Below are 26,888 nucleotides of genomic sequence, written 5' to 3' on the forward strand. Positions count from 1 at the left end.
TCAGTGTTCGGGGCTGAGCGGTGGACGGATGTCCAGCGTCCTCGATGAGCTGTCCTCTCCGACCACGTCCAGGCGCAGGCTGGGTGTGCCGCGCTCTTCTCGGCCCTCTGATTGGACAGAGAGACGCAGCGTGCAGCCTTTGGGCAGCAGCTCCTGCTCGTACGCTGCAGCGAGCTGGTTCACGACGCGTCGCTCAACCTGAGGGGTCAGAGGTGAGACTTGGTCTGGGACATCGCCTGATTTAGTCTTCTGCACACAGTCACAATCAGTTTTCATTTCAAATTTTAGTTCTCAGCTTTCAGGAAACAATCGATGTTTTCTAATCCTGCTCAGGATTTTAGCAGACATGGAGGAAAGGAAATGATCCATGATGGAGGATTTGGGTCGGTAGGATGTACCTCGTGTTTGATGGACCGCGCTCCGTAGTGCATGTTATAACCACCCGCCAACAGGTCCAGGACCGGACGATCCCACTGGAGAGTGATGTCATGGCGCTGCTTGGCCTAACAACGAGGACAGGGAAAGAAAGAAAGAAAAAAAAACAATGGTGGATTCTATCATGAAGACACACAGAATGATTCAAAAGAACGAGTCTTTTGGGTGAATGAATCTACTGAATCACTTACTGAAAAGTTCATTTGTGTTCTAATGAATGTGATTTGTCGTTTGTTCCCTGACACTGAAAACGAGACTGACTGTGTCTGAACACGAAGAGGACAGAGTTGAAACCGTACGAGACAAAACGTGAGCTGGAGGAACTAGTTCACTGAGCGGACTGATACGCGTTCAACAGTGATCGGCTGTGGTTGTGTTTACACACTGAACATGAGACGAGCTGTGTGTTCATCGGAAACATCTAGAACGTGTTCATCTCCGTCATCTGTAACATGTCAGGGTTTCCAACGAGTCTGCTGCATTTCAGCAATTAAGAAAGCGCTGCTGAATGGATCAGCGTGGTGTGTGTGTGTGTGTGTGTGTGTGTGTCAGTACACCAAAGACAACTGGCGTGTCCTGTCAGCCAGCATGTGTGCCAGCTCTAATCAACAGACCCTTAATGCATTTTAATCAAACAACAATCAATGGTAACGATCAGCGCTGCTCATTTAGCTGCTGATGTTCAAGCTGCATTTAGCGACGACGACGGTTCGTTTTCCTCAGGAGGAATGGACGACTAAATGAAAAAAAAAAACCCAACACAACGTCATAATAAGATGAGCATTGAGGGAACGCATCGTTGGATTCGTTTAGGATAAGTGGAAGACAAACAAACGGCTCGTGAGGATTCGGGAATGGCGAGACATCTGCTGTCAGACGCAGGAGAGACACACACCTTAACAAAAAGTAACACACACGCAGCAGCAGCAGCATAGAGACAGATGGAGCCACGAGTCGCCTGCGGGGCCCATGTTGACTGTCAGGACGTCGCTGTAATATTAATGATTAAATATTGATGAAGACTCCACATGTTAAACACTGTAATCACATTATAGTGAGAGGCAGCGGCACAGGATATTGATCTGTGTGTGTGTTCATACACAGATCAGCGGCTGTGGGGCAAAGCGGCCGAGGCCTCTGACTCCCGCTGGAGGACACCCGTGTTTTTAGGGGAGGGTGCTGTGACTCCCCCATGCACAAACAGGCTTCGCTGGGCTCGTCTTTGTGCTTTAAACCTGAATTTGAACGCCTACGTCGGCAGCAACGTCCATGAGGCCTTCAAGGCCAAACCTGTCTCATTTCCAGTAAAAAAAAAAAATCTCTGCAAGTAAGACATCACCTGAAAAAGTAACTTGTTTTTAGACAGTTTTCACTTTCCAAATCTGCCAGTGGAACACGATTATTTGCTTGTAGCAAGAACTTTTTCTATATTACGTGAAGCATGAAACAAGTGACTTTTTCAAGTGATGTGTAAGATTTTTTTCTTAGTAAGATTTTGAATTTTTGCAGTGAACACAAACGTCCTCTGCCACAGCAGACGCTCCTTCACGCACCAACCGAGTCTCTTTCTGAACAAACCCGTCGTACATCAGAGAACCTGCTGACCTCACATGTCACAAACCTTCTTGGCCCAGAAGTTGAGCTCTTTGCTGACCAGCTGCAGCAGCTCTGAGTGACAGAACGGCAGGAAGTAGACAATCTCATTGATCCGCCCCAGAAACTCGTCCCTCCGGAAATGTGCCTGGGAAGGAACCGAAGAATTACCGACCGCTGGAGTCTGTCAGAGCTGAGCTGCAGAGAAAACCACAAAGGCTGATGAATGTTACCTTCAGGATCGGACGAATCACCGACTCCTTGAACTGCCTGGAGATTTCGATGTCGTCGACTTTCTGTACATCCGCTAAGAGATGAAAAAACAAACAAAAACGAATCACAGCAGCTGGTGGAGGCTGGCTGTGGGGTTGTGTGCGCGTCTCTCACCGAGGTTGTCGGCCAGCTTCCTGCGGCTGACCTCCTCGGCTTCCTGGCGAAGCTGCAGTGCATGCTGGGCGATTTCGTCACTTGCCACGTTGGACGTCATGATGAAGATGGCATCTTTACATTCGATGGTCTTTCCTTTCCCGTCGGTGAGACGACCCTGAGGGGGGGGGGGGGCAAATACACTCAGTCAGGTAAGGTCTGGCAGCTTCTAGTTTCCGGAGAGTTCTTTTGCACCTCATCAAACAGCTGCAGCATGATGGTGAGAACGTCAGGGTGGGCTTTATCCACTTCATCAAACAACACCACGGCATTGGGACACGCCCGCAGCAGCTTGGTCAGCTGACCTCCCTCCTCATGGCCCACGTATCCCGGTGGAGAGCCAATGAACTTTGCAACCTGTGACGAGGAGCGAAGGATTCTATTGTCAAAAATCGTACTCTTATTTCTAATCAACATTTCCAATAAAACACGTGACCAGAAAAAGTGACTTAAAATGTTTGCTTTTACTTGTTTCTAGCAAATTCTCAAGTAAAAAGAATATTCTGCCAATGAAGCAAAAGAATGGTGATCCACTGGCAGATGTTTCTTCTTATTTCAAGTGAAAATCAGCTTGAAACAAGTAGAAATGTATAAAAACAAGTTACTTTTTCAGGTGATGTGTCTTATTTTATGTGTACAGAGACTAGATTTTGACTAGAAATAAGTCAAATAGTTTTTGCATGATAGATTTCAGTTCCGTTGGGGAGTGTGATTCATGTGGAACAAACATCTCACCTCGTGCTTCTCCTGAAACTCTGACATGTCCATTCGGATGAAACCCTGCAATGACATGACGGTTAAAACGTGCTGCTCACAGCAGTTTTCAATTCATTCTCTACATCTGGACGCAAACAACAAAGATGAAGGTTCATTTCAGGAAGTTATGACATGTGAACAGCATCGACTCATAGCTGTAACACTGCCAAAACAAAAAAAATATCACCAAGAATATTTGTCTCATTTCTAGTCCAAGTGTCTTGTCATCACTTACTTCTTGTCATCATTTACTTCTTTCAAGCACATTTTCACTTGAAAGAAGCAGAAAAATCTTCCAGAGGAGGAAGAAAAGAAACACCTGCTCCACTGACATTTTAAACTAGAAACTAGACATTACACATTCATAGTAGGATTTTGACTTTGGGCCGTGACACACGTACGCGTCGTTCACGTACCTTCTTGACGTCCTTGTGCATGTAGCGAGCCACCTGCTTGGCCAACTCGGTCTTTCCTGTGTCGGCCGCCAGCGCCCAGTCAGACAAAACACAGACATCATTTCATTACTCGCTGACCGGACAACAACAACCTCGCCTGCACTGTTTCATTACGTTCCTCCACAAAAGAAACAAAGGCGTCTTGTTCCAACCAGCGGCCAGTGATCATGGAGGATCTCCTCATTTCAGACCGATGTCTGTTTGCCTGTGCAGCGTTCAGCTCTCAGAGCGTTCCATCATCCCACCATCACAAATATTCAGCATAGAAAGGCTTCATATAGGGTATTGATGTCCTGTGTTTGGTGTGCACATGGATACAAGTGTGTGTGCGTGCGCGTCTTGTTGCTGTGTTTGTTATTGTTTGTCGCTGAAGGCAACAGAGAAGATGAACGCCGCCTGTCTTCATCCATCTCTGCGGTCTGTCACTTCACTGTCTCACTGGTTTTTCAGTCAGCGAACTGGCCCTGATGCTGCACGCACGCCGCACGCGCACACACACACACACACACACACACACACACACACACACACACACACACACTGTCATCATGCAGCTTGGAACATTCACTTCTCTCTGCAAAAAACGTCTTTTAGATAGAATCTTACAATACAGACTTGATGTAAAGTGAATTTTACAAAGGTTGAGGGATGGAAAAATGACTTAGGGATAGTCTTTGTACTTATTATGTTTTAGTTCACGTAAATGCTACTAGATTTTGTTTTAAATGATCTAATTGGTAATGATATAATAATAATAATAATGATAATCAATCATCTGAGCAGCTCAAATGTAAACTGAGACATTAATTTTTCATGCAGATGTTATTGTTGCAGACTTGTATCCAACAAGCTGTTTTTCTTTCCACGTCAACCTGTTTCATGTTGGCAGGAAAAAAAAACATCACGTGCTGAAAACACCTTCAGAGGACTTGTTTGAACCTTCTACATTTTCATTTACAGACTTTCATTTGTTCTCTCCTTCCTTTCTTCTTTCTTTTCTCTTGTTCTCTTTCCGTCTTCACTCTGTCAGTTAACGGTGCGATGTCCTTCTCCATTCCTTTATTGTTAATGTAATACTTGTTCAGTTCAGTGAAACTGCCCACTTATTGCTGCCATCCTGGAATTTTGTTATTTATTTTTCTACAATTTTGAGTTCAGACTTGTTAGTATTTGTACTGAATGAAGTTGATATATTGTAGGTGACGTGAAACTGCTGCACCATTGTTTGTTTGAGGCCTTTGTCTCTTCAGGCAGAGACTTTACTGATTGTTTATTTTGGCAGATGAGTGTTGGGTGTAAAGTCGGTGGAAGTGATTTACCGATTCCTGATGAGCCGAGGAAGAGGAACACGAGTGGGTGCTCTTCATCATACCAACCGTTCTCCTTCCTTCTGATGGCTGGAGTGGAACAGACAAGGAGAGAGAGCAACAGAGTAGGCTATTATCTCCATTTTTGCATTTGTTGACTTTGCTTCAGCCTGGAGTATTCCGGGTTTCACCCGACAGAACCATGCTGACCTGAGGGTGGCCCGTATCCAAGAAACTATGATAAAGGAGCGACAGGGTCGGGATGAGAGAGGGGTCAGAGACATTTGGTGAAAAAACAAGGAGAGAAAACAGAGCATGAGAGCCAGATGAGAGACGGGCAGAAAGCTACCCACAATGCCCCCCACCCCCCACAGTCAGTGGGGCCATTAGCCAGCAGTAATTGTGTTAGCCTCTCTGGCGCGGCCATGGCGAAATCAGTTTAGCATGGATCGCAGCCTCACACACACACGCACACACACCGGTTTGCTTAAAGAGGAGTGCCTACCCAACCCTGCCATCTCCCCAGCAACCCCCCCCCGCCCCCACACACACACACACGCGCACAAAGACAAGACGATGAGCGACATGGGAGGGAAATAAAGAGTGTGTTTCAGCTGGTCGACGAAGGAGCAGACACCAGCACAAATTCATGGTGAGGTGAACGTGAGGCTCAGACCGGCGTCTGCCATGAGTCACTACGCCTGAACCTGAGCTGGAGAGACACTCGGGGCTGTTTGCATTGGTCTGAGCCGAAACACTGGATGAATACTGTGTGTGTGTGTGTGTGTGTGGTTGATCTGCCTTCAACAGCCCTCATCTCCTCATTTTGTAAATGTATTTGAAAAAAGGAATTCTCTTCTTAAACCCAATCTCTTCTCCCTCGCTTTCGACACCACGTTAGATGTTGCGCTGCTACGGTGTACGATGCCCGATGCCGAGGTCTGAATGTACATCCAGGATTGGTGGTGTAAGCATGTCCTGTGTGTGTTGTGGCAGCTGACTGATGCTGCACATGGTGTCATATCCAATAAATAAATGAATATTCTTAAAGGGGGGTAGTGATGAATAAATTCCATGTCATCTCACTCCCTTTTGATATATATGATATATATACCTTTAGTTTTATTTTCTTTTTGCTATTTATTTACTTGTCAGTACTATTGATTTGTAGTAAAGTATGTGAAGTAAATAACCAAAAAAACAAACATGCAGCTCCATATTTGTCATCAGCCTATGGGAGGAGAGTTACTGTGACCCTGGGGAGTCTGTGTGTGGTTCGGTACAGCTTCAAATCCTCCACGAGTGTTAAAGAAGCTTCTAATAGCTGATAATGATAAAGAACAGAGGAGGAAAAAAGGGATGGAGAGATGAGATGGTGATCAGGGCGAGAGGAACACAGATAATGGGACGAAAGAAGAGCAAGGATGTGGGGAGATAAGGAGAGGAAGAGGAGAGAGGGCAGATGGAGATGGACCGAGTGTGTCAGAGATGGCTGCTGAGATGAACAGTGACACGATGGGCTCCAAAGCTCTGGACACGTTATCGGCCGCCGTGTGAATGACAGCGTAACCTTCTGTGTGTTTGTGCGTGTTTTAGCTGATTGAGAGCGACTTTGACAGAAGGGCACATTGACATTTCTCAGAGGACTCGGACAACAACAAGGAAAGGAAAGAAATGAAAGCTCTCTCTCTCACACACACACACACACACACACACACATTTCTAGTGTGCATTGGGCAGGTCTGGTTGGCTCTAACATGATTACAGAGGGATGATTCTCTTCAATAACTCTTAGCCCTGAGAGCTAAACCTGGATCAATCCTGCCTCCTTCCTGTGTGTATGTGTGTGTGTGTGTGTCTGCAGGCCAGTTGTACGTCATGAGGCCAGGTGTTAACAGCACTTTAAGGAGAAATGATGACAACACAAATGGATAACGTTAGTTTCTTTTCATCTTTCACACATTCTGTTCTGCGTCCCTCGTCGATGAATCACCGATTTCCTCCCGTTCTCCACACGCACGCATGAAAGAATGCGAACAAACCCGAGACTGTGTTAGTGTGCCACCTGAATGGCACACGATACTCGGTTCGACTTTGAACAGGAACGTTTTCTAAACGATATTCCTCTGTAGGAACTCCTGTTTACTTATCATTTTGTGTTGCAGATGCACTTTGTATCCCTGTCCAGTGTCACGCCTCTGTTCTCCTTATCGCGCCATCCCCAGCCAGAGAGAAACGGGTCATACTGCAGATAATACAATAGAGATCCGTCTTCCTCTGCTCCATCTCCTCATCTGTCTGAATCTCTGCTTCCCCTCTGTGACACTGCCGGGCTTTGGTCAATATCCACCGGGTTTAGATTAGATCACAATAAATAAATAACCACAACACAAGCGTGAATGTAGAGCAGCTAATGCGTGTGAGATCCATGTACAGGTGGAATCTCCAAACGTCTCACCGTCTCTGTGTGTGTGATATATTCAGTGTAATACCTCTCTCGGATCAATACCGGTTCCTTTATCAATGTGGTAATGTCTTGTACGGCTTTCAGGACAATTTGCCATGATAAGAGCGACCGTTTATCACATTCAAAGACTTCAGCTGGCGTCATTCAGCCGAGCCCGTGCGGTATAAAGTATCAGTCTTTTTGTTTATAGGCAACTCTGTCATTTGTATTTACACATCACGTCTGGTTTAGACACAAGCCGACTTCCAGCGGCCTCCAGAGAAAAACCCAAGTTGCTCTCCTGTTGATTATAAACACTCACATTATAATATCTGTAGAAAACCTCCACCACGGGAACAGGTTGATTGTTTTCACAAATCTAAACAGAAACCATCCACGATCATAAAAGTAACACACAGCCTCTCTTGTGTGCTGTGGAATCTGAACACACACACTCACACACACGGATCAATACATGGCCTCCATGGATGCCTGGTGTAATATCAGCTCTTTACTGTCGGCTGTCTTATTGTTCTCTAACTCATCCTCCCTCCTCTTTGCATGACACTCACTCTCTTTGTCTCTCAGCTCATGGGCTTCCTCATCTCCCAAATTTCTCCTGAAACGAATAGACATGGACTTTGGACTAACTTTGAGCAGGTTTTAAACCTAACCTAAACTTTCTTCATTATGACCACGTCAGTGTTTTCACTGTCTGTCCATTCTACATCAGTCTGTGGTCTGTTCAGGATCCTTTTCTCTTTCTTCTATAGGTTTCTGTCCTTGTCCCCTGTTAAAGTGTCTTTTGTGGGCTGATGTATTGTGTTGTTGCAGACTGTAGAGTCTATGGAGGCCATTATGATTTGGATTGTTGGCCTGTTCTACGAATTAAACTGTAAATTATCCACCTAGTTCTCAGCTATTCCTGCTGCATTTCTACATCTCCCCTCTCCATCTGTGACCCTGTGTCAGTGGTGAGTTGGTGCGTGGAGGCCGTAAACTGGACGAAGGACAAGACAGGACGGATGAATGAAAGAGAGAGGGTGTGATGGCGTGTTTAAAGAGTTGGAGATGGAGGGAAAGGAGGAGGAAACCGAGCAAAGAGCTGCTAGGGGAGGATGGGTGAGTCTGTAGTATGTCTCTTCTCCGTAATCGTGTTAACTGGCGGCTCCAAGCCTGGCCTCCTCAGCTGTCACACACACGCACACGCACACGCACACACACACACACACACACACACACACACACACACACACACACACACCTGCGTACATCTGACAGACAGCTCATTCATCACAATTAACCAATTACAGCCTCCGCCGGTCTGTCTGAACCCGCCCACTGCTCCAGGAGAGCCGGGGAGAGAGAAGAACACTGAGGGAAGAGAGAAGGTGAAAGAAAGGAAGAGTGTGTTTTCAGGGAGTGGAGCGGCACAACGTGTACTTCACTTGGTGTGTTGGTAAATATGTCGACCTGTTACACCCAGTGTGTGCACACAGTATCATTGGTGTTGGTGCCGATATCACTGATGATACATTGGTGCTAACATACTTTGCAGTACCGTAATTACAGAACCATTTGCGCACCAGAAAACAAACAGTTACTGGCAGCTGAGAAGTGTCAATCGGAGTGTGAAGAACGAGAGCATGTCCATCGGTTAAGTTAAGAAGTTGCACTTCACATCCGAGTTGCTGTCATTACGGTAATGACTCGCTGTCTTCCGGCAACAGAGCAAATGGGATTGCCGTAATGACAGCAACATGGCTGTTCTCAACTTTTAGGAACCGATGGAGGTTTTCTCCTTCTTCTGGCTCCTTCTTCACACCAGGTAGAGGAACCGAGCCTTCTCAGGTTTCAAGAAGCCAATAGCGGCGTAATTATGGTACTGCAAAGTATGTTAGGGTGAATGTAGCACCAGGGATACCGTTGGTGTTCAAGGGTTAAACTGAGCCGATCCAACATGAGCCAATCAAAGCGGCCATGTCGACAAATGTCTCGTCTCTATCGTGACGTCACTCTGGCTAAAAGTGAAAATAAAACGGAGATACATGAACGTTTTAAACAAAAAACACTGTCCACTGCCCAACTGGTAAATGTTCGTGCTGAATCCACCTGAAGCCACGGTGTTGATGGCGCCCTCCTGTCCAATGATGTGCTCCTTCAGCCTCCTCTCCAGCGGGAACCTCCTCCTCTCCTCCGCTTCTCGGCGAGCTTGTACCTCCTGGAACTATGTGGAGAGAGATATTAGAGACAGAGACATGAGAGACAGCAACACAGAGAGACATGCTTACAGGCCACTTATTGGAAATTAAAACTTACACCACCAGTTTTTCACATTTCAAATTTTTTATTATTATTTTTTAATAAATTAAATTACATTTTCCTGTCTTATCTCTTGCCAGTTTCGGGTAAAACATTTTCTACAAAAATCTATTCATACATGTACAACATAAGTATAAGAAAAATAAAATCATTTTACAGAGTGAGAGAGAGAAACAGAAGTGATCAAATATGGTTTCTCGCCCTATAAAAGGGTAAAATTAAGTGCTGTGTATTTCTTTTACTTTGGGCTGAAGAAATAAAAGCAACTGGATGTTCAGTGTCTGTGAAGACACGAGGGAAGTTGGTTAATTCAATGCTGGGTCACGTAGCATTAGTCAGCTGTTGTCCTCAATGATCATCCAAACACTGGTTTGATAAATCTATTCATTCTCCTTTCCTCCCCTAACTTGGATTTTATCCATCCTTCCTATTTCCCAATGGTTATCTGCTTCCTTCCCATCAATCGTCCACTGTTTCCTCCTTTCTTTCCATCTTCATCCCACATTTTCCAATTTTCTGCCTCCTACTTTCCTGCAGCTTCCCCTCAACTCATTCATCTGCTCCTCTTTGTCTGCCAGGCTCCATGTTTCCACCCTGCAGAGGAGGCAGACGCTTTATTTGCGCTCTCCATCTTGCTTAGCTCGGCTGGATGTCGAGCCAGCAGATAACTTTGTAGAGATCTGCACAAAGTACGAGACCAACTGCAAGTTCTACCAAGCTGAACGTGTGAGATACCGTCAAAACTGAAGTGAAACTATTTCAATCCCTGTTTTATTTGTCTATTATGTCAGAAACTGACAGTAAATTTTCTGGACTGTCAGATGTCATCTGGACGATGTTTTGTTCTGACTGATCACAGCTTTTCTTTTTAACCCCAGTTAACCTCCACCGGCTTCCACATCTGATACTCAATAGCACCTGCCACTCATCCCCCAGACAGACACAGACCTCCTGAAGAGTGTTTGTTTGTGTGTATGTGAAGACAAGGAAGTGACACAGATGTCTGTGCTGCCGAGTCAGTAATGTAAGAGTCAGCCGCAGGAAATCCAGCCGACCAGTGTTTCAACATATTCATTAAATCTTTGCACAGATTGTGTAGAATAAAATATGCGTGTGTGCGTGCGTCATACCTTTCCCTCCCACTCCTGCAGCAGTGTGCTCACGTCTCCCTCCTTAGCGTAGGCCCGTGCTGTGTGTCCCAGCGCGTTGTTCTGAAGGGGGTTGGCACCTGTACGCAACACACCGCTTATGACATGAGAACGACTCATTCAGCAATCACCCTCCGCAGTAGATTTAAAAAGTCAATTGAAAAAGTCGGGGTAGCGGGTCAGAGGTCACCAGGGTTCAGAGGTCATTCAGGCTAACTGCAGGGGAGCAGGAGGGCCATGCAATGACCCAGTAGGGGGTTTCATATCTGCAATGTGTGCCAATAACACACACGCTGACCTCTGCACCCGCACACTTACACCCTGGATTATTATCTGATCTATAAACACTGCAGGTTGTTGCAGGTTGGGGGCCATCGGACACTGGCTTCCTCACTCCAGGAGGGAGCGAAGAGGAGGAGGAATGGTCTTTAAATATCTTTCAGGGGTCAGCGCATAAAGCAGCCCGAGACATGATGACACAGCATGTGTGTGAAGTGTACCGGAAACGGACAGCAAAGGAGTTGTCATTGAGGGTGGTTAGCGGTGCCTTCTGCCCTGACCCGAGCACCCAGGGGTGTCAACCCACACGTGCTTCCACATGACCAAGCAAAGGCTCATTTCAGGAAGAAATAACCAATGTCTCCACAGCTGCTGGAAGGTGAAGTTGGTCAAAGAAGAACTAAATATACGTATCGTCACCTTCTTAAAATGAAGGCCGAGGACATTTTAGTTTAGTTTTTTATGCCCAAGTCAGCTCTTCATGATGATTTGGTTCAGTTTAAAAAAAATGAAAATATGACATTATTTTTAGAGGGTGACATTATGTTTTGAGTTGAAAATAGACAATGATGTACTTCACATACAGAATGATGATGAACTCAAAACAAAATGACCCATTAGAAGTTTTTTACCAATCACACACACGCGCACGCACGCACACACACACACACACACACCATCCAGAGAGACGAATAATCCCTGTGGCCATTATCGATAATCCCTAAAATGTGTGTGACCTGCTCACAAGGGTATCGATCCCACCAACACACCAACACACACCTATGAAACACGAGGGAGGAAAGCAATAAAGTACACACACACACACACACACACACACACACACACACACACACACACACACACACACACACACACACCACACAAACCCTGGACATAATAAATAGCATCATTTAGGACTTTAATATCAGGCCGACCCTCTGGGCCATAGCACTTTATAACAGGATCAACACCGACACACACCCTGACACACACACACCCCCCGACACAAACACACACACACACGATCCTTCATTAGGAGTGCTTTAGTTATGCCTATTAGGGGCACCCTCCCCTTTCCTATTTCCTCCTCCCTCTCTTTCACAGCAGCTGGTGGGAGAGAGTCCCTGCTGGTCTTTGTGCATGTATGTGTGTGTCCTCGTATCTGTATTGTGGGTGTCTGCGAGCATGTGTGTCTGTCTCCTGGCCTTCTACCACCTACGGAGCCGTCCATTATGGAGTGCCCCTGGCCACGGGCCTGATGTGGAGCCTGGGGAGAAGCTCGAGAGCCTCTGCAGGTAGGGTGAGGGACTGAGGGGTGAGGAGGGGCCCGAGGGTGGGCCCGGAGACTGTGATGGATGGAGATGTGAGTGCAGGGCCGACCAGGGCCAAAAGAGCAAACCCACGGCTACGAGGGCGACGTGGACTCACGAGCACAGGGGAAATAAGGTCTGGGATGCAAGAGTCCACGAAAATGTGCACACGCGAAGAAGAAAACACACACAAAACCACTCTGATGCCCTGAAGCTGAGCACTTTATACGGTTTTTTGGGGGGTTAAGGTTAACGACCAGAAGATAAGAGGGTGTAGATGACAGGGAAGGTAAATGAGGCAGCAGAGCACACAAGCATTGTCTCCACTAATGGAACTTACATTACAAAGGCAAACATGTGTCCTGACACAAACGGACAGCATCGCACTTGTGACAGCGAAAGTGTGATGTCATGATTGTTATTGGCCTCGATAGTGGCGCCACCAGTGCCACGGCACCGAGAGCAAATCCAAACTTTAATCTGATTGTTGTAAAACAAATGTCTCTGCTTTGTGAAATTTCTTACCTTTTTAATTCAAAAGTGCCTCGGCAGAAGGTTTGATCGAGTTAGACGAGGTGATTTGTGTGCGTGTACGGAGCGTTTACGGGGTGCACGGGTGAGACGGGACAGACAGGGAGACAGCCCTGTGGATGCACCATCCATCAGAAACCGAAACAAGACATTAATACTGCTTTCTGTGCGTGTAATTTTAAAAAATGTGAAATGTAATACAGAGGGCAAAATCTACAAAAGCCACTCAATGATACGGATGACATCCATAAACTGATTCATGATAAATGGATAAAAATGAATATATGAATATTTTAATCATTGAAATGGAGGCTTGTGCGCACAAAGACATGTATGCTGGCACACAAAGACACTTTCTGGGACTGTGGCGTTACCCCAAGGGCATGTTCTGTGCGGAGGTCACAGTTCAACTAGGCCTGGCTTGTTTAAGAGCTGCTCGCCTGGAAACGGAGGGGGTTATTCTTCCCCCAGGGTCTTTGAGCGTGTGTGTGTGTGTGTGTGTCAACGACAGGTGCCACTGAGGTGGGGGTGAACGGTGCACGAACAAGTGATCAATTTCAGATGAGCTTTGTAATACGGTTGTGAATGACTCAGACCGGACGCATTAGTGTGGTGATACATGCAGCGCTTTTGGACAATAACACAGACGTGATGTAGACGTTTGAAGGGTTTGATGAGAGATCAGTCTATTTCTACGCATGAAATAACAAATGATCCTTACATGTGACGGAAAGGATCAAGGTTCCAACTGTGTCAAATCTGAATAAACAAGATTTTCTCTCAGTTCACATATTGATCCAACACCGAGCCTTTGGATATCAGCAGATACTGCAGATTAATTAAACAATCAATATAGTGTATGTGTCTGTGTGGAGGAGACCTGGATCATCACTTTCCATGTTTGCCAGTGTCACACTCTGTATGTGCCGTCAGCAGTAAGTCAGGCTGTGAACGTAGCATTGCAGTTTGCGTTTGCGTTTGTCGTAAATTACGCTCCAAGCCAAGTTCCTGTGATTTGCTATTGACTGCCACAGCGCCGAACACACCTTAACGTAGATGTCTGTGTTGGGTTACGCCTGTTCCATCACTGAGATATTAACTCACACTCTCAAAATCTTACCAAGAATATTCATTTTTCCAGTCAAAATATCTCATTTCTAGCCATTAGATCTCTTCAGACTTAAAAAAAGACATCACCAAAAAAGTAACTTGTTTTTAGACAACCTTCACTTGTTTCAAGCTAATTTTCATGTACAAAAAAAGTAGAAGAATGTGCCAGTTGCAGTAAGTGTTTTTTCTTATTCTTTTTTCTTATTACAAGCAAAAACATTTTGCTCCACTGGCAGATTTTTTTTGTTCTAAAAACAAGCTACCTTTTCCAGGTGATGTGTCGCATTTTAAGTGTAAAGAGACTCAATGGGTAGAAATGAGACATTTTGACTAGAAATAAGACAAATATTTTTGGTAAGATTTGTTATTTTCTCAACTAATTCATACAGCCTGCGGTAGATGCTGTGACGTACCAGACTCCAGCAGCATGCTGACGGTACGTGGGTCGTCAGCCAGCGTGGCGTAGTGAAGTGCAGTGCAGCCGCGGAAGCCGGCCCGGCTGCTGAGCCTGCTGCTGAACTCGTCCTCTCTGGACACCAGGACTGAGGGACGGACGGAGAGAGACGTCAAACAACGCATTTACACTTTTACATGCAACTGCTGCAGAATCTAAAATAAAATAAAACAATCATAAAATTAAATGTCAAAATTGAAAAGCGAACTTAATGGAAAGATATGTGGCTGGATGCAGTCGAGGAATTATGGATGATTAACAGATGATTTTTCTCTCTCAGGTTTTCCAAGATGATATAAACCAGCAGCACACAAAGATTTCCTGATGTCTAACATTTGCTCTAATAAAACATCTGATGGAGATCTCTGTGACAGAAATGGAGCCGTGTACTTCCTGGAGATGACGGATGATTGTGAGTAAAGAACGACTATCAGACTTGGAATGTTCTCTGATTGGATGCTAACTTATTCACAGCCTGTGATACATCCCCAGGACGCGTCTCCCCGACGGCTCAGCGCAACACAACATTGTCTTTCCTGCTTCCAGTTTTGGAGGAGTTGTTAATTTTCACGGATTTAAGTTCGACTGTCACGATCGGAGAGATGCGAGTCTTTGCTCTTTACTAATAATTCAGACGGTCTATCATTCTCTCCTTACTTCTCTTTTCCATAACAGCACTCCTCCCGTGCCACTCCTCCATCATGCCGCCTCCTTCCTTTGCTACTTGGTATCCATCAATTCCTTTCATCACTTGCACCCACTTCCTCCCTCCCCACTCCCTCTATCCCAATAACTTTGCCTCATCCATTTCCTGACTTCCTCTCCTCATCATCCCACCTATTTTCATTAATCCCTCCCTCCCTCCCCTCCATCTCCTTCCTTCTCCATCTTTAAACTTACTCCATCCCCTGCAGAACGCTCCAGTCTACCGTCCCCACCCTTCAGATGCCCCCTCCTTCTCTCCTTCTGTCGTCCATCAGTCTTCCTCTTCCTCCATCCATCCCACCCTTTCTCTCTATCGCAACGACAGTTTCTCTCTGCAGTCTGCCTGTGCGGGAGAGAGAGGCAGGGCAGGATAATCATAGCTAACCCAATAAAGCGTCGCAAAGGCCCCCCTAGCCCATCCATCAGTGTGCGTCTGGGAAACGCTTCCCCACGCTATGCAGGCCCCACGTGGACCCAAACCTGACAGCCATATAAATGTCTGCAATATACATATCCCATATAAATATGTCTGCAGAAACCCAACACAGGCAGGGGTGTGTGTGTGTGTGTGTGTGTGTGTGTGTGTGTGTGCGCGGCGCCATTCTGTTTTTGTGCTTGTGTGTGTTCTCAGCTCAGCAGAAAACAAATAAACCACACACAACCTGTCAAAAACATATGAAATGAACAAGCCACGCATGTACATACATGCAAATCTTTATGCAAATCGTTACGTCTCATAATCGCCATTTACATACTTACGATTCATGAGGGCAATATAGCAACTTCACAGCTCAAATGCACACACACTCGCAACACTGTTTATTTTTATTACCTTCCAGTGAGTGGATGCCCTTCTCCCTCGAGGTGTCGTAGACATTGTTGAAGTGATCTCCAGCGTTCGGGTCGGCACCAGCCTCAAGCAGAACTTTCACCACACTGGAAAGAGGAAACATTCACAGATGTGTAGCCATCTAACTAGCTAGCTAGATATGCTTTACTGTCTGTCCTACAGGGTGACAGAAATTCAACTTTGACACACAAAAGAACAATCACACAATCCCATCAAGACGTATTCAACATTGAAACATAATTCAAAACACATTGACTGGTACCTAAGGGGGGGCTGGGAACAAACAGCAGCTGATTAAAAGGAGTGTTCACACACATACAGTATATACATAAACATCAGTTTACTATTCACTGATAAATCAAAAACTAAAAAAGCCCCCAAAATGTTTTAAGCAGCAATTGTTTCGCCGTTCATATTTTAAAACCGCGTGACAAATTTTAGACATTCATGTGTCAAATAAACCATGAAAGAAAGTGGGATGCGACAGCGTCATTGCTGCGCAGAGCCGCTCGCTGCTCGTGACTCTGCTCTTTAGAAAGTCACCAGGGTTTGTCGGAGGGCGGAATCACTTCCCTCCACTCGTCTGCTGTGTTACATGTACATGTGTGTACATTTGGGGGGGGGCAAAGGGTCGGGTCTATTTCCGGCCCTGTTGGGTTGGAGGCAGTGGGGGGGGTGAGAGGGGGTTTGTGTGTTGTGGGTGTTTGTGTGTAGTCCTTCATTGGAGCGTACCGCCTTATAGAACAAAACAGACACTCCTCGGGCAACACCACTGACTGTGACCCAACGGACATTCCAGGTACCGTCTCTTTGTCTGCAGGGCGCACTGGCACACGCGCGCGCACACGCACACACACGCACACGCACACCCCACACACACACACACACACACACACACACACACACACACACACACCACACCGAGCAATGGCTTTGACATTGAGACAGACGTGCATATGAACACACAGGAGCCTGTGAGCTCGACTGTGCGCCTGGGAGAGAGACAGAGAGAACAGGGCGATGGCCGAAACGTGAACCCTGTTAGTGCTGCTGGCGCTCATTAAACCTTTGACTTGAAGCAGCCTGGGATGGAGCTCTTGCAGCTAAATGCTGCAAAACCAAGAGGCCTAAAATGTTTTGAAATTGTTATTCATTGCATGATCAGGGTGGAGATATACAAAGCATCTAGGCTTCCAGCTAACATCCATCCAACTGACAGAGACAGCTCAAGCTCCAGTGAATCACACGATGGAGCAACTTTATCGATCAGCTCTGTCATGAATTATGAATGAAAAGGTGGTAACATCAACATCTTCATTGGCTAATCACAGGACAATAACACTTTTAGACAAAGATGAGAGCTGCTGCTGCGACTGACTATGACTGACTTTTTATTGTCACATTTGGGAGAAACTAATATGTATTGAAATGATTTGTTTCCATTGAATGGATGAAATACTCACATCTCAAAATGTGGACCCAGTGGTGTAAATGACGATTAAATAACAATCAATCGGCATCTACTTTCCATCAAATCAGCAATGAGAGTAAAGGTGCTTCTAAACAAATATTGCATATATCAGATTATATTGCATATATCAGATTATATATCAGATATATCAAATTTTTTCAAGTAATTTCATTCAATGTTTAAGTCCAACTCTCATGTATTTTAGATTTATTAAACAAACATAATATATAAATTTCTCAGACATCAGTCTCTCAGATTTGACATTAAGGGTATTTAAACTGCATAATTAGTGGTTTACTCATACCTGACACAAACTATTGTGATCTTTTTCTTCTTCTTCTTCTTCTCCTTTCGGCTTTGTCCCTCTTCAGGGGTTGCCACAGCGAATCACTGATTTCCATCTTTCCCTGTTCTCTGTATCCTCTACTCTGACTCCAACTACCTCCATGTCCTCCCTCACTGCATCTATGAACCTCCTCTTTGGCCTTCCTCTCTGTCTCCTACCTGGCAACTCCATCTCTAACATTCTCTTTCACAGTTTTACATGTAACGAATGGAAAATGCACAGTGTGGATGCACCTGTCAGTCACAGTAAGTTCTGTGTGTGTGTGTGGGGGGGGGGGTGAAGCATTAGAATAAACCAATCAAAGGAGTTTGTCTGGTACAGCTGCGTATCAGTAAATGCCAGTGACGAGAAGGTTTCTATGAACCTTTAAAACGTGTGTTCCTGTGAGAGCAAGGATGAGAACAGCCCGACCAGGTCTTTGTGTCTGACCTTACTGAGGGGGTACAAAGGACTATCGGGGGGTCCCCTTTTGTTACTGTATCGCTGTGGCTGGGGGGGCAGCGAGGAGGGGCTGTGACCCACAGAGGGCTCTCCTTCACCCTTGCAAGCACTTTTACAAACACACTGACGCATCCTCCGAAGACAGATACAGGCGCACAAACTCCAACCACAGCCGGTCACAGGAGGCTGGGCAGGACTGTGTGAAGGAATGAGCCGGCATGAAAGGGGTTAATGGCATCGGAAAGGTAAACACGCAAGGATAAAGAGAGGAAAACTGCACGGAGGAGGAGGAGTGGATGAAAGGAGGGAAGTGAAGCTAAAAAGATGAAAGAGAAGCAGATTTAATTACAAAGGACGGAGCGAAAGCTAATGAGCTTTTGAAAACAGTTGATAGTTTTACTAATCAACTGATTATCAAGTGTCCAACTTTATTTGGGACATTTAGGAGGAGAGTCGCTGCACCAATTTGAGGTTCATTAGTGAGTGGGACAAAAGTTTCAATCCAAATACAACTAGAAAAGCACAAAGAGCGCAGACTTCCATCAAGCAGCTCCTTTCTACCCAATATTATCGTCCTACATTCGTCCTTCATTTTACCTACAGTAAAACATCTATCATAAATCAATTTTGACCATCTAAACATGCCTTTAGCATTTCAAATAATGTGGATGTCGTTAACAGTCAATCAAAATAATCAGCAGCAACCTTGTTACACAAATCATGCACTCTCTAAATCATGCAGCTCTATTTTCACCTTTTATTCATTTTCTTTTTTCATTTCAATAGTAAAACAAAAACAAACCTCCACCCCTGGCGGTGAGTAAGAATCCTTCAACAGATTCCTAATCATCTGTTCCTTATATCATTGTCATTGTCATTGTAAATCCTTTAGCAACAGACAGACAAACGCCATCAAAAAAATAACCTCCTTGGTGGAGGTAATAATCGTCCCAAGGTGTTCTCAGGTAAAGAAAAAGTCTGACAAATGGCAGATGAGGCAACAATCTGGGTTCCTCTATCTACAGCAGCATGAAGAAAGGCAGAACAAACGCTCATATTTTTCTCATTCAGCTTCTGATGAATATCAAGTAATGTTGCATTTGTGATGATGTATCATATCATATAGTTTTTACTTTCTGGGGAACTTTAGTACATTTCTGTCAAACACAAAGAAAAACTTGGTGGAGGACCTCCAGGTTACCGTCGGACACTCGTCCCAGCGTGTCAAAACAATGACCACTGGTTGTTAGCAGCCGCTGGAGCTGGTAGAGTTAGATGTCCGACGGCTGCCAACAGGTGACTGCCGTTACAGCTGGGTGCCGGTGTTTGATTCCCATCCTGCCCTGGAGGGAGGACAGGAAGCAGACTTCCGTCCTGCAACATAATGGACATCTGAGCCAAACTGACCATCCATGTCTCTGACCACCTGGCCCAGACGCTGGACCTCACTTGACCCCACCTCACCTGGCACACACCTGGGGTCAACTCGGTGCCACAAAGACACTTTCGAGCTAATAATTCATCTATTTAGGCAGTTATTTCATATTCAAATGACAAGCTCAGTGTGCTTTTATCAGTACTGGCTGTGTGATGCACAGTTTGGCGCCAAACGATTATTGCGTGACACATCTGAGGACAATCAGGTAGAATAACAAGCAAGAGACGGGCGCATGCCGAAACAGTGACCGAAACAATGACCCTTGACTATGAGTGTTCTGTGTGGAAGGAGAGTTTGACCAGAATGTGGACACAGCACAAAACACGTTAATGGCTTTCGGTGGACGAGGGTTGACTGTTGACCTGCGGGTAAACTTTGACCACACAGCCACGTGGGGACGAATGTCACTGCTCCAAAACAAAGGTTTCCCTTCAGCTGAAAACTCTGTTTCCCAGTCTGCTTCATCATACATTTTTTTGAGGGAGGATTGAGACAATGGTAGAAATTTAGACATTTGTGGTTTTGGCTGGCGCACAGCAACATTCAACTCATGTTGAAAACATATGTGTGTATACGTATCAGCTGTGGCATTGTACTGACAACAACAGTGCTTTTAGTCCTTCCATGTTTTCTTTTCTGTCTGCTTGTCACCTGATACACAGGAGCTAGTCCTTGATTGCATAACCATTGTTTCTGATGACTGCAGCCATGTCTGGGTGGGTGGTCTAATCATTTCTTTTATGACTGTATGTATTCTAAGCTGCATGTTTGGTTGGTCTACTGGAATTTTTTGAAGATGTGTTATTACAGATATTGTATGTACATACTAGCAATAGCAGAAGACAGATACCTATGTGAAGAACGTTTTCTTGTTCTCTTTCAGAGTTAGGGGTTAAGTTCTTTGTCAAGGAATAAGGATACGTAATAGATAATATACATGTTATTTGGGTAAATTACTGTATCACATGTGAATGATCCTGACTAGTCATTAGTGCCGTTCAAAGTACAGAGGAGGTTTTCTCTGTGGAGGACTGAGCCTCAGTTCTTTGGAAGAAACACACCGACTGTCACTGAATCTGACAAATCCCTATCAAAACTTTACTAAATGATTAATTTCACCGGTGGCTCCCTCTGATTTTGTCCACATCTCAACTAATCCATCTTCAGAACCCATAATCCCACTTCACATCACTCTCTCCACTGGCGAGTTATTCTCTCCCTCTTTTTTCCACCAGTGAGCCACTCACCCACTGGTTCCATCATCCCTCTCCTCTCACTTGTTTCTGTCCCCCCTCGCATTGAGTCGGTCGGCAGACAGGTCGAAAGCGATCAACAGGCGTTACACTCGGCTAAGCGCTCATTGTGCACGTGAATACGGCGAGGGAGGGATGGAGAGAAGGAAAGATGGAGATGGGTATTGTGTGCTAAAGAGTGCAAACAGGCCGTGCGCCTCCCTGGTTTAGCCCCACATCAAAGCTAAGCAAACACCCGCCCGCCCACTTCGACCCTTAATTCTTACACACAAACCCTTTCGCTCGGCTGCGGCTTCCTTCGCAGACGGACCTCAAACCCCAAACGCAAGTCAGGCACCGACAAACGGCCCATCGTCAGATTCCCTGTGATGAAAACCCAGTTATCACTTCTGGTCCAGGAAAATACAAAAACGCATCAGGGAGGCGCGGGATAATATACCAGAGATGTCGTGCCTCTGTGATGATCCACTTAACGGCTCCAAATAAAGCTGTATGTGACTTAGTAAGAGGCAGGTGGCATGTGAGATATCTGGTCTGTGAGTGCCCATGGATACATACATATACAACCGCACACACTTGAGCAGACTAGTGTGTGTTTTGCGGGTTGATATGAGATCATGTGTGAGAGTGAGATGTGTGAGAAATGTGTGTGAGAGCTGATGTTTTGTCTTCCCTGCAGCAGTCATGGCTCACTGGGGGGTTGGAGGATGGGATTAAAACAGGAGTGTCACATCCTCAGTGAGTTATAGCACTCATAACACACACACACACACACACACCAAAAGAAAAACATTTGACTAACGGAACGACACATCACATCATTAAACAAGAAGACACATGTCACGCACCAACAATCACTCACCACACACACACACACACACACACACACACACACACACACACACACTATGGAATATGAAGCTCAAACATCAACACAAAATAAAAGGAAGGAAATTATTTGTCACCTCGGGTGAGTTCCAGACAGGACTCATGATCATCACTTCTAAACCCGCTTGAAAAAATGCAGGACAGCTGAGAGACTAAAACACATACACACACACAACCTATGTGGTTTTGTTACCCTGAGATTCTTCCATCTGATTTCCACATTTAAATTTCCCATATGTTTCTCACAGGCAGCTGAGGCCCTTTAACAACAAAAACAAAGTGACCACAGTCCTGATGTAGAAAGGAAAAAAAAAAAAAAAAAAGACTGTTGAAATTGGATTTGGCCCGGTCTTAACCTCGGCCCCTCTCTGTGTTGTGTGTGTTCTGGGGGCCAGGAGGCTAATTTGATTTGTTGGACAGAAGGATGGGGGGGAATGGGTGAAGACCGTCTGTCACTCTGGAAGTTGCACTTTTCAAGAGCTACTGTAAGGACGCTGCTGCATGACGATGACAGAAGTACGGTGGATAGAACAGCATGACGGAAATACGACAGTGGAACACCTTCAACTGAGTCATCTGCTGTGTCACGTTTGTCTAAATCAGTTTAAAGTGACAACTGAGAGGACGATTCACACACCTGTGCTGTCGGTTCATGGCTGCCACCATCAGAGCTGTCCAACCAAGACGGTGGCGGTGATTTGGGTCGACCCCCTCCTTTAACAGCCTGGTGGGTGGGGGAGGGAAACAGAAACAACTGAATTAAAAGGCTCCAGATAATCCACAATGTGTATCCAGAAATCTGATCTGATCTCTGTAATTTCTAAATAATATCGCATCAACGTCTTTATCAGCCGCACACACCAGCTGAACGACCAGCGACTGTGTGTGTGTAAACCAGGTGTGTGTTAAGCTGTGTGCCTGAGGGTATGACATCAGGTCCTTACAAGTGTGTGTAAGTTATCCGTCTGCGTGTTTACAGTCAACACAGCGGCCTCAGACGGGTCCGCACTCCGCTCCGCTGCTCTCTGGATCATTTTCATTGCATGTGATATCAGAGTTTGAGCAGTCCTCAGGGCAGCGTCAGCCAGAGGAGCGCTTCATTTTAATGAGACTGTGAAGATAAACGGGGCCATTGTGATAAACACAAGTTAGAATACAAATAAGTGTGGATTGAAAACTAAGTAATAATGGAGAGTAAATGCTGAAAACATCTCCAGCAGCTTTTTAACCTTGTGTAATATATTAATATATTCACAACGACCACGAGCTTCTATCAACAAATCAATGACTATCATTTCATAAACCAGTTTAATCCTTCATCCTTTGTTTCCTAGGCAACTGAATCTCAACTCCTCATGCACAATGTTAAACGGCATCCCTGAAATAAAATGTTTTACCACAGTATCACTGCAAGTGATTTCCTAAACGAGTATGTAATCTCTCCTTTCTAGAGCCTTTCAGCAGACCCCCCCCCCAACTCTACTTCAAGCGCAACCAAAGCACTTAACACATCTGTGACCAGCGAACTGTCGAACTCAGTGCTGCACTCTCACCTACACCATCTGTCACATGTGCACAGGTAACACAAGCCTGGAGACAAAAACGGGTAAACATCTGTACGCAACAGTTGGGTGGACTGAAGAATTCTGTACGAGCTTATAATGTCTCGTGCATAGCATATGAGTTTTTGGTTTCTTTTCCATCGTCAGACTCCCAAACTGCAAGTTCTGGACTGTGTGTAGCCTATTGTGTGTAAGGAGTATATTGTGTCAGATGCTCTGTACTTTATGTACTCAACAGTTACTTGAGATTTGTAATACAATATAATCAGCGAGACAGATGGGACCATGTAGACCATAAAGCACACGCATGCTCGCGCACGCACAAACACACCAGAGTCTCCTTAAAATGATTTTATTAAAAATACAGTACAACACATGTAATGCAAGTGTTGGGACACATATTTTGTCATTTTATGAGACAATTCTTGAACGCTACACACTGGTTTTATGCACTTGACGCAGTGTGAACAAGATTCGGCTCTGGTGACGTTTTCTGCTGCTACTTAAATGGCAGCAATGTCGTTTCTGTAGCTGAATACTGCTTCGTTGTTTTAATTTACCATTGCTGTTTCATGTTTAATTCAACTGACCTTTTTCAGGTTAAGGTATATCAAGTGTCAGCTCTGGGTTTGTTGTGAACATTAAAATGAAACAATATCTGTGTGTGTTCGGTTTTGGACATGTATCTTAATTTTTAAATTAGGAGACAATGGACAAAGGTTGCAAATTTACTTCAGTCTGACACCCTATTATTACTCATGTTTGATGAGCGGTTAACAACAATGAAACAAACATACAAATAAGAAGTAATAACATTAGCAAAGGACAAATTATGAGAAGCATAAAATCAAATTGGGTATGTTCATTAACTCCTCTTAGTTTGAAATCTGCTTTGCAGAACATGCAACTCTCAGTTTGAGTTGCTCCTGCGCTGCAGAAGACACAAAGACCTTCCGCGCCATCTTCTGGTAAAACGGGGGACTGCAACTATGTAATACAACATTTCATAACAGAAGACTGGCACCTTGCAGGTTATTTATGACAACATGCAAACTCAGAGATAATGAACTGCGAAAGAACACAATGCCCCCAGAGACACACACTTGTGAAAGTGATTTGGGTAGTTTTTCCTCTTACTGTGGAGACTGTAAAGTCAAATTGTGATGGGTTCTATCACCAAAATCAAACTGAAGCACATTACTGATATTACACCTCGGTGAATTACCTTATATGTTGCACTAATTCAAAAATATGTACTGTGATTCCTAAATCTTCCCTAAATTTGTCAAACTAAAAGTATTTCTGACCTGATGTCACGCTAAATAGTTGTGTGCATAGCAGCCCAAACTGTATATTAAAAGAAACCCCGACTATTAAGACATGTTAAGACATGACCCTAATAAGCCACAATTGTTCTCTCATACTAAAATATGTTACAAACACATAAAATATTGCCTATTGGCGACAGTTTTCCCACATAAGGAGCCTAAGCGCCGTTGAGACGTTGGACACGTAGTAAACAACCCACTTCTGTAGGTGAACCATTGGACACGCCACTGATCAGAGGAGGCTGATAATTCACCTCTTCAGTCACTTCAGTAATCTGTAAGTGTACGGTGTTCTCCAAATATCACAGCTCTGGATGCTAATAATCATCACACAATGGCTTACCTTGAACAGCTGCTGACAAAAATTGTAGCTCGAAACAACAAACTCTCCTTCTCGGTTGGCATGGGGACGCAGTTACTGCACATACAGCAATTTTGTGCCACTCTCGCCTCATCTCGTCTTTCTTGAGCTTCATTTTGATGCTCGTTTTGAGAGACATTTTCAGTGTTGGCCTCCCCATTCATGTTTCGCTCAAGTTCAAATTGAAAAGGCTGAACAGATGACATGTTTATGTCGCTGAACAGTCACAGCAGAGTACTGAGGCCGGCCGGGGCAACCATATGACGTCAGTACCCAGGGTGCATTGCGACGTAAACAACAATGGCGACCTAAGAGTTAAACTATATTTTCAAATTGTATGAAAAAAAAAGTTTTTTTATATCACATTATTACACCTGATACTAACGTTTATCTTTTAAGAACTAAAAGTATTCATAGCTGGGGTTCCCTTGAATAACCTTGGTTTTGTTTTTGGGGTTTTTTGTATTTTTAACGGAATGATGTCCATAAAAAGGTTCACACACCCTCACTACGTCACAATATTAAAATCCTACTTAATGATGAGGTTTACCAATGAAAGGAGCAAAACACACCAAGGATGTGTATTTGCGAACTGAGCATAATGCACATTTGTAACATATTAATTAGTGTTTAAATGTCACCTGGCCACATCTTGTGGGTTGTTGGTCCTTGCTGCCTCCAGCAGAGCATCACCTTATCATGAGAAACGGAACGAAAAGAAACAAGACAGAAAGTGTGAGGTTTTTCCATCCAAATATACTCATCTATAACGGCATACAGCAATGTATTACTGAAGATTGTACTTTATAAGAACTTGGCAGTTTTCAAGTCGGTCAGTATCAAATTGGGGATGTGTGTCTTCATATTTCTAATCACGCTGTGTAGAAGGTATAATCTCAGATTCCGGTGAAATGTAACCATGAACATTTATTAGTCACAGATACAGGCAATTTTAATGAGATCATATTTTAACGCACAAATTGGATACTAGTCGTTTGCATACTCAAGTTGAGTATGCAAACGACTTCAATGCTTAGGAAATAAAGGCCCCTGTGGTGGCTACATCAGAAAACTGCAGGGGTTTCCTGGTACCTTTGTTCTCAGAGTCCTTCTTGAGACAGAAGGCCACGGCTGCCGCTGACAGGATGCCGGCAGAGGCCACCCCAGCCCGGCTGGCTCGTCCACCTGTGTGCCGGTCCTCACCTCCGCCACTCGGCCCGTCCCCCTCCCAGAACCGGTTATTGTTGCGCCCCCTACTGGCCAGAGCGGCCCACGAGCTGCGGCGGTTCTCCAAGCTCGTCAGCCATCTAGGGGCGAGATGGTGGAACTGCACGGACGGGTTCACAGTGGCACCAACGGTGTCTTCAGCTAATAGCCCACGTCTAGAGACGCGGGACGTGGACACGAGGGGGTTCCGGTTGGTCTCTGCCGGAGTCTCCCGGATGCTCTGGCACGCGGCGCCGTTCGACGTGGTCTGGAGAACGCGGCTGCACGGGGAAAGGCTGCGCGACCTTCGCGTAAACAGCCGGGTGGGAACAGATGACAGCATGGCGAGGACCTCACCGAAGAACAGGCGGGGAGCGAAACCCTAAATCTGTCAGCACCAAAGGCTCCAAGCTAACCCACGACCCAAAGACACAGCTCCGTCCTGTCTGACGCCGGTGCTCCGTTCA

At 45.1% G+C, this 26,888-nt stretch overlaps 1 protein-coding gene across 1 annotated transcript; it reads right to left on the reverse strand.

Annotated features, from left to right (window-relative positions):
* On the reverse strand, nt 1–26,764 carry LOC144741653 (mitochondrial disaggregase-like). The gene is made up of 16 exons (XM_078624157.1): nt 26,308–26,764; nt 25,857–25,908; nt 22,602–22,688; nt 16,110–16,213; nt 14,532–14,660; nt 10,871–10,968; nt 9,531–9,645; nt 4,985–5,062; nt 3,627–3,682; nt 3,190–3,234; nt 2,650–2,811; nt 2,416–2,572; nt 2,262–2,335; nt 2,057–2,176; nt 399–503; nt 1–198 (listed from the first exon to the last, which is right to left on the reverse strand). Exons 1-16 carry the CDS (start codon nt 26,762–26,764, stop codon nt 1–3), a joined length of 2,037 nt encoding a protein of 678 aa, XP_078480283.1.
* Between the last annotated feature and the right edge of the window lie 124 nt (nt 26,765–26,888).

Source organism: Lampetra planeri, unplaced genomic scaffold (genome assembly GCF_965212315.1).
Source record: "Lampetra planeri unplaced genomic scaffold, kcLamPlan1.2.h2 scaffold_639, whole genome shotgun sequence".
Classification (NCBI taxonomy): Eukaryota; Metazoa; Chordata; class Hyperoartia; order Petromyzontiformes; family Petromyzontidae; genus Lampetra; species Lampetra planeri.